Genomic DNA, 14,444 nt, shown 5'->3' with positions numbered 1-14,444 from the left:
AGAGAAAAATTTTTCATTATAGACTATTGAGCTTCATCTCAACCTTCAATAAAATACTAGAGTTTATTATGATACAGATGACTGTGAGCATTTGGAAGTGAATGATCAGATCCCTGGAAGGCATTATGGATTCTCTAAGTTAATTCATGTCAAACTAAATTAATTTATTTTTCATAGGATTATTAGACTTATATACACCAGGAAGATACACAAGTTAGAGCTAAATTTCAGCCAGTCATTTGACATGTCTATTGTAAAACTCGTTTAGAAGTGATGGACAATTATAAACTGGATGATAGTATAATCAAATGAATTTGCAGCAAATTGAACATGTATAGATAAAGTATATTGATTGAGTAATCAGTGTCTGTCTGAAAGGAGATCCCATTGGCAGCCACGACAGTTTGTTTTCCATTGCTTTGTTTAGCTCTGTCATGAATAACTTGGAGGAATGCATCAAAACCATGTTTGTCAAATTGGTGGCCAACAAAGTAAGGGAAACTGAGCAATTGAAAAATAAATGGGGATCACAAAAGAACTTTGTAAGCTTGAGAAAATAATGTGTAACTAAAAAGATAAAATTTACCTGAGATCATTGTCCTTTTTTGCAGTTTTTTGGGGGGCATGTAGAAATCCAGCAGAGGAGATTTCTGGGATGAGTTTATCTGTTACTTTGGATTATCAGCTATTTCGCACTAATAAGATTTAAGCCTAAATACCTGGATTTAAACAAACACTAGTGCATTAAAACTAGTGCATTAAAACAGTGGAATGCTTATGACTGGCAAGTTTGGAAAACACACCACAGAGCTGTGGATGCAATGTCAGAAGCAAATATTGAAAGATCTGGAACTTTCAGTTGAGTGACAATGTGAGGTGGCCACTGAAAAAGAGCACGTGTTGTATTAGGTTAATGTAATTATTGGAGATAGAAAAAAATGATTTCCCCATACTGTATTTTGATCAAGCTACAGTTAAAATATTTATCAATGGTTTTTAGCTCATTTATTTTAATGAGTGTAATTCTTAAAGATGTATTTTAAAAGTGACACTGGAAAACTCAAGAATGTTCAGAGAAGGATGATTTGGGTGGTTGTGTTTGCAAACTATTTTATATGAAGATTGATGAAGAAACTGAGGATCTATTAATCTGGAAACAAAGGGAGACTTGACCTGAACAGTGTTTAAAAATATGTGGCAACGTATTTTGTGTGTAACTTATTGAATCCCATAATTGTAAACTTATATAACAAAATTGCCTTTTGAGCTTTCATGATAAAACAGTGTTTTTATTAACATTAAATAACTATTGTTGTATTCAAAGGCAAAAACTAGGTTTATTTGATAGAAATGAAAGGAAAGCATAAATTTTACTTCAAGTACAGTAAAGGTTTTTTTTAATAATTACTAGGGTCTTAAGAAAATAGACTGCCTGCAAATTTCTATAGTAGAAAGATTTCCCTGTTTTTCATTAAAGAGAGGTTTTGCTTTGTAAAACAAGTTTTACATATCATTATTTAAATGATTCTTTTTAATTTTTTTTCAAGAACATTTGATAACTTCTGAGTGTCTCTCTTTGTTTTCTTTCTGTGTGAAAAAGGAATGCCAAGTGTTTTAAACCATTAGAAACTTACTGAGATCCAAAAAAAAGTTGCCAAAATTCCACAGGAAATTAGAATTCACTTCTCAATTGCAAAGAATTTCATCTGCAAATTCAGGGAATGACCACCTTTTTTGAAACTCCAAAAATCATTTCTTTCAGCTGTGTTCAGGTTTTATGATCCTGGGCAACTAAAATAATTTCCTTCTGATGAACAGTCTATGATACCGTATATCATAGGTGCTTGAAAGTTTCAATATATGTTGTTGGATGTAAGTTGTTACTGTTGATATTCTATATTTTTGATTTGTAACAAACATAACGAGATAATTGGTCCTTTGGGATGCTCTTCCTAGGCATCTGAACAGTATCTGAAGGCATGTCATGAGGAAATGAGGCACAGTATGGTGCAGGCTTACCTGTGCATCATTGGTGAAATACATTTGGAAGCGGTCAGGCAGTGAGGGATGAGAATATGTGGCTAACCTGATTTGTAGTAGCTCGTGAAGTTTATTTAGGAAATCTCAGAGAGACTACATTTAATTCCTGTGATTTTCTGGTAGCGTTCTTCTTTGTATTGAAAAAAATCTGTTTTTCTAGGCTGCGCTCAAATGGGGCCAACCTTTTTTTTCAGCCAATAATATTAGCTACTGTTTATTAACACTCATTGCTGTAGGCAGTCATTTGGCTCATTGGAATAATAAGTGCTTTAAATTCATTATCTTATTTAGTCCTTGCAATATTTTTATGAGTGAGGAAGAGAAGAAATTATAACTCAGAAATTTCTGATGTCTTATCTAACATTAGACAGCTAGTGAGTAGGGGTTCTTGGTTCATCTGATTCCAGAGCTCACAACCTTCATTATTATTCTATAAAAAGTTCCAAATATAGAATGACTCAAAACATTTCCCCAAATTAATTTGGTCTTTGTTTATTGGAGCCTATTTAGTAGTGCTAATAGTCTGGAGATATACATGTGAATGCAGACCAAGGCCCAGGATTACATGAGGCTTACAGTGAGCAGAAAGAATATCATTAAAGAGTTAACACTAATTAATGACAATTTTGACAGGTTCTATACCAAAGGAATGTATAGTTTAAACCATTATCTGAAAATTTAAGTAAATATCTGATTGTTCATATATATATATATATATATATTTGTTTGTTTGTTTGTTTGCTTGTTTTAAGATGGTATTGCACTGTCATCCAGGCTGGAGTGCAGTGTTGCAATCACTGCTCACTGCAATCTCAGTTTCCTAGGCTCAAGCAATTCTTCTGTCTGAGCCTACCAAGTAGCTGGAACTATAGGCACACACCACTATGCCTTGCTTATGTTTTTTTCTTATTTTCTTATTTTCTATATTTTATAGACAGGGTCTTGCTGTGTTGCCCAAGTTAGTTTCATACTCCTGGGCTCAAACAATCTGTATACCTCAGCCTACCAAATTGTTGAGATTACAGGCGTGAGCCACCACATCTGGGCTGATTGTTCTTAAGTGTGAAATTGCTGAACTGGGGTTTGTTAGAGCGAGAATACCTTGACTTATGGGAATCTAACTAACGCCTGATGATCTGAGGTGGAACAGTCTTATCCGGAAACCATTCTCCACCACCATTCTGTGGAAAAATGGTCTTCCATGACACAGGTTCCTGGTACCAAAAAGGTGGGGGACCACTGTATAATAGTATATAATTTTACCATAAAGTACGTTTGAATAGAATAGAAAATTGTTAGTATCATCTTTAACCCTTCAACCAGCAGCCACATATGCTAGGAGTGAAGTACAACCTAACTGTAAATACTGGGCATTTGCTGAGATGCTGTCACTTTTTATGTAATTCATTTTCTCATCTGAAGGCAATTGGCAATCCAAGTTCATGTTTTATCAAAATGACATGAACCTTTGAGGTTTTTCAAGAATAGTAGAAATAGGGAATATTAAATATATTAATTCTAGAGTCTATTATAATAATGGAAAGCCCACAGACAGGATTTAGCACATAGGAGTTGTCCAATAAATATTAGCTGCTCTTATTATATTTAAACATTGTCATCAACATCATCATGCGTACAAGTCCTGTTCATCTACTCACTAGCTTTATGGCCTCAGGCCAACACAACTTTGTACATTTCAGAGAATGTTAATAATACTTCTGTACGCATCTCACTAAGCTGTTTTGAGGATCAAATAAAATATATTGTGGGAAGGAAGGAAAATAAAATATGTTGTATAAAAGTCGTCTGTAATTGTAAAGAGATGTATAATGGTTTATTGTTGTTATAACCCCAAAATCGTTTACCTCAGTGGCGAGGCTCTAAAGATCTGAACACTTTAATGAACTGCCAGTATTGATTAAGGGAAGACGACACATTAATGTTAGAAGAAGGGAGAAATCCTGGTCACTAATACCCACTTAGAATTCCACAAATGTAAATATCTATCATTGAAATGACACTTAAATTGTAGGGATTATTTTTTATTTTGCCATCAAATAAGTAAGCTCTCTCAGAAAGTTTTGTTTAGGGCCAGAAGGGCCAAAATTTTAATCTTTAAATGATCCCTAGTCTAATGTGTTTATCCTAGAGATACTTAGAATGAGTTTTCTGTTAAAGAGACACCAAGAAATTCTTGAGTAAGCCTTAAAATGCTTGAGCCAGTGTTCCTGGAATCCAACAGGTACTTAAGGACCAAATGTAGGACAGAAAAATCCGTTCTTAATCTGGCCCTAAATGGATTTGGCAAATCATCTCGCTCTTTCCTTCAACTGTGTTGCAGGTGTTACAGGTCCTTTTTTGTAATTTTTTCCCCCATACTAGGACATGTAGAAGTCTAGGGGAGGAAATTTCTGGAATGAGACTATCCTGCCTCAAAATTATATGAATGTATAGTCTTTGAGATTGGCTCCGATAGAGTTAGTTAGATAAGAAGGCGGAATGTAATGGTATATTTGCCAGCTCTGTACATCTGTTTACCTCCTGTGAAAAACAGACCCACCGCTAGGAACGCAGCTAGTTGTGTGTATGCTTTGTGTCCCAGTCATGGAGAGTACCATTTGTGGAGAGCAGTGTTGAATTTGAAACCTTTTGTGAAGTGTAGAAATGCAGAAGAAAGGAAGGAGCTGGGAATTGAAAAGACTTCAGTGTATGAGAGATGCAAGACATCTCAGAGATTGAGTGAAGTAAAATCACAAATATAACTTTAACACAAGAGAACAATTTGTTTTACAAGGAAAGAAAGGACAGTTTATGTAAAGATTGAGCATTGTGACAGAGTCTGATTTGTGAAGAGACAGTGATGTGTGGCCCGTGATTTGTAATTACAATCTTGGCAGTGCTAGTTCCAATAATTCTAGCTACAGATATTCTTAGTGAAACTCTGCAGTTTTAGGGATCTGTTTTTGAGGAAATGAATTGCAAAGTGCTCAGATTTTCAGCAAAATTTTCTTGAAATGGACTAAGAAAGATTAGTTGTGAGCCAATATAAATAATGTAGGAAAGATAAAGCATGCAGCTATTATAAAGGAGAAGCAGTTTACAATATTTGTAGAAAACATGATTGTATACTCTGTGCCATTAAAGCTTAACTCAATTAACTATATAGATAATTATTCTGATTCAGTGGCATTTAGCAATAGAATATGGGAATATTATATGAAAAAAGTATATTCTGAGTTGCAACTGAAAATATAAAATAATAGCTTATTACGGGTTACAGAATAAGTCTTAAGTGGAATGATGTATAAAATTCCTTCAGAATTTAATTAGATGTTTCATTGAATTCCAGTCTCAATTTTATCTGGAAAAAACAAAGAGAATAATTAGAAACTTAAGAAGGAATAATGAGAGCAATGTCCTGTTCAGAGAGTGAAGTATATTATAATTTTATAGCAATTAAAACAGTATAATGCCAGCTCAGCAATTGATGGAAATATTAGGGGGACCTAGTGGGACCCCTGAACAAGCTGCAAGGACAGTGTTACGCCGTTTCTTCTGGAGACTCTTAAAATTCCCAGAAGTGCTGTTAGCCATCAGAGGCAGTAAGTAAGGGGGTCCAAGCTCTCTCATCTCCAGCTCAACATGAACAGCACTCTGCATTTGTGTGTTTTATATATTGGGTTCCCACATTTATATTTAGGTTTCACATTTTGAAAAGTTTTCATTGCCCTACTATTAACATATGGTAGAGTATGCCTCACTAACCATGTGTGGCATATGAAACAAATTATGTTGGGGAAATGAGGCTTACTATTGGGAGGAGGGGGCAGATGTTAGTATTTCACCTTGGCACAAAAATATAAATTCCAGATGAATTAAAAAATAAGTACTTGAAAGAAACACTTGTAGGTATTTGCATGCTCTCTGGATAAAAGGAATTATTTCTAAACATTAAAGTAGTACAAGTTAATGGAAAAGCCTGATGGATAGTTACTTGTGTAACAATGAAAAAAAAAAGAAACATCTCCAGCCAAAACATCTCAAACATAAGCAACAACAAGACCAGGCAATGCCTTATGATCAAGAGATTGTTGGAGCAATGAACAGTTAGTGTAAAGTTTGGGTCTGATAGCTTAAGATGCCATTATACTTTGCCTGTGGCTTGCCCCACTTAATGTATTTGAGTATGGCTGTCTGTGAGTCTGATTCATGTCTCTGCCATGTGTCACATTATTTTGATGGCATCAATGTTTTGTTCTGTGAAGATAATTTCTCATTATCTTTTGTTCTATTAATATTTACACAGCTCAATCAGTAAAGCTTGTTTACACCCAGAAACCTCTCCTTCTCTGTGTCTGTTCTCTGTCTTGCAGGAATTGAGGGTGGCTTCTGGTGTTTTGTGTGGCTTCATCATTTCCTTCCTGCCTCTCATCCACTTCATGATGTAATTCTTGGCACTTTTACTTCCTTTGTAGAGTAGGATGTGATGTCATAGAGAAGGGGACAGGGCTATCCAAATTCTCTCAATTGCTGGGAGGAGCGGCCCAGGTGTGCTGAGGGGCCTGTACTCAGGAAGAGAAACAGGGAATCCTCCACAGTGAGTAACCCCAATTTCAAGTGCACCCAAATTTCTGTTTAAACATTGTCCAGTACTCTGGAGTTTCTTCTTTGGCCCTTTCTAGATTTAATCAGTTTGCCTTTAGACATTCCCAGTTCAGCTCAATTTTCCTCCTTTCTCTCCTTCCTCCTCTCCTTCTCCTCTTTCGCCATCCTATGCCTTTCCCCTCCAGTTTCCCCTTTTCCTTGCTTGCTTCCTGTGTGTCTGTGTCTATTGACCTCCTGTCCATATCTTTTATGAGAGACCCATTGCCTTTCATTTGAGGCAGTGCCCTCCTTGTATATAGTCCATGTGAACACAGCATCTCCTTTTCAGTAATTCATAATTATGTACTGTTCTACTTACAGTTCTTATTTTAAAACTTCTGTCCGCTTTTTGTTTTCATATCAGTTTCTTCCTCTTTTCCGTGTGCTCTCTACTCTTTCCCCCTTTTCAGCTCTATTATGTGGTTTCCTTATTGCCTTTTTTCCAATATGTTTATATTCCCCTTCCCTATACAACTTTGCCTATATTTCTATTTCCCCCTTTTCCAGTTTTCAGTTCAGCTCTACAGTGTCCTCTGGAAGGACCATCTTCCTTCTTTGCCATTGCCATACTTGTTGCCATACCCTTGTAGTGTGGCTCATACTTCTGTATTCTTTAAAGAATTTCCAACTATGAGTAAGGAAGGGGATGATCAGGATAGGGAAAAATGGGAAATTTCCTGGGAATTGGAAAGGAGAGAATAGGAAAGTGTCTGAAAGGTTAGAAGGGGCAGGCTGTGTGCAACGCACTGAAGGGCCTTGATGAACAGAGCCTTCACTTGTGATCAGTTGAAATTTGGTTATTGACAATATAAGAGATAACAGAGCCGGTTTGAACAGATTTGGAAGCCTTTTCAAGTTTACATTTTTAGAATGACTCTGTTAATTCTTAATAATTATGATTCTTCTAGTAAATAATCACAGATCAGAACTCTAGTGTATCTGAGTTACAAGAGGCCATGACCTGGGCATGAAGCTCCTGCATAGCATCTTTAATTAGGTGTCCTCAACCCTTGGAGTAGGTCATTGTGAAGATGTATGTAACTTGTTTCTTCTACCCAGATGTGGTATCTGTAGTTCATGTAGGTGCACAGTAGGGGCACTGCTGCTTACCGTTTCCACCACATGGAATTAAGTCCCTGGAAAAAATAAAGGAACCTGATTTCCAGGGCTGATGGTCTAAGACCTGTGGAAATAATCAACTATGTCCTGTGTCTTCCCTACCCTCTGTTTAAAAGAACCCTTTTTCACAAAAGATAAGTAAGGCAGAAGAGGAGAGAAAGAGATTGGGACTGAGTTCATACAATTGAAATAGGCTGAATGGGACGAGGAAAGGGCTTATTTGAAATTAATTGGAAAAGGCAGAGGAAAGGAAACTGAGCTGAACTGGAAAACACACTGTAATGAGTTACTTGCGTTCCTGTATGCTTCTTTCAACATTTTGGCCATGAATCCAGTGAGGCTGTTTGTGACCAGCACTCTGTTCTCTTCTATTGGTAGTATTCAGGCTCCATGATTCCAAGGACCTGGAATCTTAGGAAACATTTTAACAGCCTGAAAATATGACTTTTACCGTAAAATATTAGAAACGTTTTAAATACGGGAAACTATATGCATTTGTTAACTTGGTTTCTTTAGGTTTCACATTTCTTTTTTGGTGTGTATGCCTTTGTGACATTTTTGAAGGATGGCCCCTTTATGTTGCAGTTATTTCTGATTTAAATGTCCAAAAAAATTACATTCTCCCTTTGGGCACCTGACCTGTATGATGGAATGTTACTTTGATGTAAAAGCCCCTTCCTCTGTAATAAAATAAGCAGAGAATGCATGCTTCAGGTACATTTTTGTTTTGTATGCTGCCATGCAATAATCTAGGAATATTATGTTTATATTTTAGGCACTAGAAAAACACCCCAACTCACCAATGACAGCAAAGCAGATATTGGAAGTCATTCAGAAAGAAGGGTTAAAAGAAACAAGGTCAGTATCCATATTTAAAACATTTTCTGTTTTCATTTAATAATTGCCACTCATTGCTAAGCCATAGGTATATCTAGATTTTGATATTGTAGTTGATTGTGAATTAAGTACCCACAAATTATTTTTTAATGGATAAATAGATGGATAATTCAAGATTTCCTTGGACCTGCCTGTTACCTTAATAAATTACGTTAGATGGATTGATACAGGAGGTGCTTTCTTAACAAAGAGCAGCACTGGTCCCTCATTGTGACTTGGTCCCTCATTGAAGTTACTCCTGTCTCTCTTTCTTGTAAGAGGAGATTGTGTTTTTGAAACCAAGTGGTCAAAGAGAAACACTTTTACAGGCTTAATAGGTAGATCCTAGGATATAAAGATGAGCTCACTTTGATAAAATTTAGTGCCAATAAATGTGGTTGAAAGTCTGGTCCTCTTATATTTAAGAACTCTATTTGGAGCATCCTGTAACAGCTGTTCAGCCTCATATTTATCCTTTTAAAATGTACAGTTTAGTGGTTTATGTTATATTCCCAAAGTTATGCATCATCACCATATCAAACTTTAGAACATTTTCATCACCCTAAAATGAAGCCCTGTACCCATAAGCAGTTACTCCCTATCCCAACTACTCTTGCCTCTGGCAGCTGCTGGTCTACTTTCTGTCTCCATGGACTTGCTGTTCTGGACATTTAATGTAAATGGGATCATATAATATGTGGCCTTTTGTGAAAGGCTTCTTTGACTTAACATAATGTTTTCAACGTTTACTCTTGTAGCATATATCAGGACTTCATTGCTTTTGGTTGCCAATCAATATTTCAGTGATGATTCTTTATTCTTATTTAGGTATTCATTTTACAATTTTGGCTTTAGATAGCACATTAGGGTCATATAGATGATATTACTTAAGGAGAAAGGGTTTACTATAGGATAAAACAACTATGATATTGTCATATGTAATCAGTCGTGTGTAATCAGCCATGTTACATAGAATAGATTCATATACATGAGTTGTCCACCTGTAAGCCATTTAGCATACAGTAGTTGCAACTTGATGAAATTAAACCTACTTAATTACCTTTTGGATGTTTTCATTGATGTGGATATAGAAACTGCTAAGAGAAATAAATATCCTTCTGAGGCTGACTTTTCCTAAAAAATAGGTTTCATCTATAACTCCTATAATTTTAATGTGTGGGTAACCTCAGCCTCTAGCTATTTAAAATGTATCTTTTGCAAGGCAGGTCTGTGGACATCATAATTTACTGGGTACAGGATATCTGTGCTCAAATTTTCATTTTTATTTTGGAGACTTTTTTTCCTGCCTGCTCTGTAGAAATAGCCTAAGATAATATAACTACATTGTGTTTGCACTAATTGTTCCCCCATGAAGAGGAGGCAGCAGTGAGCAGATTAGTTGCTAACAGTGCTTAACAACTCTGTTAAAGAAGATCCTGTTTTAAGCCAAATGTCAGCTTAAGGAGTTAGGGAACAAAATCAGAAAAACGGGAGATTAATTTTCTTCTTGTACCTGTCAATAACCCTGAAAATATTTATGACATTTAGAAACCTCTGAAAATAATTGTGCCACAGCCAGAAGAAAAGAGGGGCTAAAAATCTAAGGATGTCAACTGTCTTATGTGGGCTTTGTTGCCAGAGGAATCTGCCAACATGACATAAAAAGCACCTCTTAAAAGTAGACATTTGAAATTCGTTCATTAAGATATTCTTCTCCACAGGAGTGACTGCTGTTATCAGTTGTTATGAAGCTTGAGATATAAAAATTCCTGTACCATGGCTCACAACAACATTTTAACTATACTTGTTATCATTATAGCATTATTCCAAAGTTTTAAAAACGCTGGTCCTTCCAGAATGATATATAAAAGGGGAATCAGCATTCATAGTTAACAAATACAAATTTTAAAAACCAACTTCTTCAAGAGGAAAGAACATTGAAATGGGAAGCATAACCCCCTACTCCTCTAAATGCAATCCCTCTCTTCACTTTACCCAATGCACCACTATTGTGTCCTGTAGGGAAAAAAAAATGTTCTTTGTTACAATACTGATTAACCAGTACAGTATTAGTGAAAGTAACTGTACACAGTTATCAGTTTGAATAGGAAAGAGAAAGGCGAACAAAGAGAACACAGTTAAAGTTTTCTTCTATGAAACTGCTCTGCATCGAGTGGCCTCACACTATTTTGTGCTCCTATTTGTTTTTTTCATTCTATTTCTTTAAATTTTCCCCTTTTTGTCAGTGGTAATCCATTACTTATGGCTCATGCATCTCTGCTCACTGTTTTCTTGTTTTCTAGTTCTAATTTTCTTATTAGATTCACCTTGAAAATAAACATATATAGCTTCTGAGTGAGTTTGGGATTGCCCTGTATGTATGTATGTTGTATCAAGGAGCAGATACTGACATTTATTTTGCTTACTTAATGTACTGTTTTGCTACTTTCCAAGTTCTTAAATGTTTTCCTAATATTTAAGGTAGTTGAGTAAATGAAGTGTAACTGTTATGTATTTTTCTTAAGTAAAGTTTAGAAATTCCACCTTCATGAGGTCAAGCATAGCTGATTGATTTCTGGGTATTTACTAATGATGTGTTTCAAGAATTGCACATTGATAATATGCCCGATTAAATACAGGGAAGTTACTTGCGAAGTTACTAATATGGCCATAACCTTCTGGCGGTCTTTTCTATGGATGACAGGTAACGTTTTAATGGTCCTTCCCCAAACCATCCACCACTGTACCTAGCATTTCTAGACAAGAGAAGATATGATCTTCAGCCATCATCATTCCAACCTGTACTCAAAGCAAGGCCATTTGTTTCATGTACTGTGGGGCCCATCTATGTGCCAGACAGGTCTCAGATAGCCTTACCTCACTGTACTGTAATTTTGTCTTTGTATGTGTTCCCTGCCTGTGTGTGAATTCCTTAAGGGCAGGGTACCTAACGCTTCTGGCTCTCAGCAGATACTCAATAAATAGTTGTTTAGTCAATAATCTTCATTCTTAATAAAGGTTAATTTCATTGAGAATTTCATTGTTAATTTGCTGGTGCTTAGTAACGACTTTGGCTTGCATTCAGAGAAAGAAGCTTCTTTTTAACATTACATGTTGTATTTTTTATGATACATAATAGTTGTTCTTTTTAACATCTAAAGAAACTTAACAGTTTTGTGGAAATCCCATTAAATATATGTGTGCTAATAGTTTGCAGCAGATTATCTGTGAACAAGTCAAGTTGTGGTGCTGTTGCTTGTTTTCAAACACTGTGAAAGCCACTGGTTTAGACTTGTAACTTACAGTAGAAAAAGTACGTTAATAATTTTGGCAAAACTAGTGAGAATATTTGAGTGTATTCAGTATATATGTTGTTATTTGACTGAGATGAAATTTCACATTGTATACTGTATTTTCCTCTTTACAAGTAACACTTTAAATCTCATAATTTTCATGTAGACATGATAAAAATAGGCCAACTTTTTTACATCATGTTCTGTGTATCATCTTCATATTGTTGGTGAAATGTGTAGAGTATGATTAAATTCTAGGAAAAGCCAGAATGAAATAGGCACTTTTCATGTGGTATAAAAAAAGAATATGAATATAATAAATTGGCAGAAGATGTGTGGTTTTGTTGAAAAAAATAATATAATCATAGCATGATTTTTTAAGACCCGGTTTTCTTTTTTATGAAAATGCTCTTGGTAATTTTTGCTTTCCTTTTATATAATAGGATAGAAGATTTTATTAATGTCATTTTATTCTGGTCAATCTGTATACTTGCTTCACTGATTCTGAGTATTTTTAGGGCTTCTGTTCTTTTACATTTATTGGTTGTCAATAGTTGATCAGTCAGAGTGTTTTGGAAGGGTTTTCAGATGATTGGAATTATATAATCAAATAGCCATGCTGTTCCTATAGATGGGATTAAAATGTGAATATTCCAGTCTACTGCTTTTGTGGATGGATATTTGATATTCCTCTTCGGACTTCTTAGGTAAACATCCCCACTTCCTTCCTCAGGGAGTTAGGGTGCTGCCATAGAATATGTTCTTATCTGCAGTAAGTGAAAATATTTATGTAGAAAAGAGGAGTAAGTCTAGTTACAGTGTTGCTTTGGCTGTTTTGGGGGTCATCCCAATTCCGCTTTCTGTTTTTGATGTGCTTGTTCAGCAGTTATCATTCCTTTACAAAAAGAACTACTGTATGGGGTTTTTCATGCCTGAGGATGTGTTTTTTGATGCCATGGCTTATGTAATTTTTAAAGTGATGCTTCCAAAGAATTGTGTGCTCTGTTATAGTGACATATCCAGGGGCCCCAAGGTCATGGAGTAAGGCTTCCAAGACTTACATAGTGAGAGCAAAACAACCATTCATCAGTGAGGACTAATTTTTTATGTGCTGGGCATTATCATTATAAGATACTTGTCATTAATGTAGCATGAACTGTGATTTAGTTTTTATATTATTTGGTAATAGGCAAATAGTTTATAATGGAGGTGAAGTCATACACACACACACACACACACACACACACACACACACACACCACACACAAAGCAATTAAGAAAACCTCTGTTGGGTTGAGGGCAAGACAGTATTTATGAGGTACATTTTAACAATAGTAGAGATGCCATACTCTATATTAAAAAGTTATGTTAAATTTCATCAACTGTTTACAGAGAAGCATCCTATAATTATATATTCCAGTAGGGACACTTTAAAAAGTTTTATAAACAGTATCGTATTTAGTATTCCTCAGAATATGGACATATTTTAGATTTCTTGATGTGGAACATGCATTTGACATCCCAGATTTTGTCATTATTCTACTATCAATGAGAATTTTTTATTCCACTGATAATTCTTAAATTTATGTTTACCTTGTTTTGTTTAAGGCTTTTTATGTTTTCTGTTTTGCAGTCTCTGTTATGATATGCTAAAATTAGGTTCTCCACTTCGTATTGTGGCTTATTAAAGATGTTGCATTTCTTAGGGGGATAACATGTCAGAAATTCTATTACCATGTATAGTGACAAACAATAAAATTTCTTGGCATTGCTCTTGGTGAGATTTACGTTGCTAATTAGTGCTTTAGGAGATGATTCTTTCTTGCTGCTGCAATGTTTTGCCTAGAGATAAGAAATAAACGCAAGTAATTTCTACTGCAAAATCAATTCTTATCTGCAGACTCCATGTTGGCGTCCTTCCTCTAATACTGAAATGGTGGTCTAGTTTGTTTGTGTTGGGCATTTTAGAATTACAGTGTTAGCTCACATTGTCATCCCTGCCATTTGTTATCATCTAATTCTCTCATTGTGTAAATGGTATGCACAGTCAGCTACTTAGAGAGGGATGTATGAGACAATGGTGTTATTAAACAGAAACATAGGCAATTTGCATATATTTGTGTGTGTACATGTGTATAAGCAAGCTTCGAGAATAATCTAGTTCTTAGTTGACATAAAATTTTACTTGTCATCATTACTCAGATTAGAAATCTCAATCAGTGCCATTCTTAACTCCCTTCTTCTATATCGTCATGGCCAGATGGTTCTGGGTAGTGTTAGTTTTCCTTCCTAAGCACATCTTTCTTTCTGTGTACCATACTTTTTGGAATTCTTCAGACACTTATAATTTCTTACCTGTATTATTGCACTATCATCTTATCTGGTCATCTTACCCCCAGTCTTTCCCCTTTACAAATCTATTTTTTTTTCTCAAAACCAACCACAGTTCATATTAGCATTTCTTAATAGAGA

At 35.4% G+C, this 14,444-nt stretch overlaps 1 protein-coding gene across 1 annotated transcript in view; it reads left to right on the top strand.

The window, feature by feature from the left end:
• Window positions 1-14,444, top strand: part of ASXL3 (ASXL transcriptional regulator 3) — a 172,105-nt gene that overhangs the window by 21,180 nt on the left and 136,481 nt on the right. Inside the window, 1 exon segment of the mRNA XM_032245387.1 lies at window positions 8,579-8,661. Within this exon segment, the coding sequence (XP_032101278.1) occupies window positions 8,579-8,661 (83 nt within the window).

This window comes from Sapajus apella, unplaced genomic scaffold (genome assembly GCF_009761245.1).
Source record: "Sapajus apella isolate SASKATOON/1434 unplaced genomic scaffold, GSC_monkey_1.0 scaffold57, whole genome shotgun sequence".
NCBI classification, from domain to species: Eukaryota; Metazoa; Chordata; class Mammalia; order Primates; family Cebidae; genus Sapajus; species Sapajus apella.
Note: the sequence above shows the minus strand (reverse complement) of the source record. Positions and strands in the feature narration are given on the sequence as shown.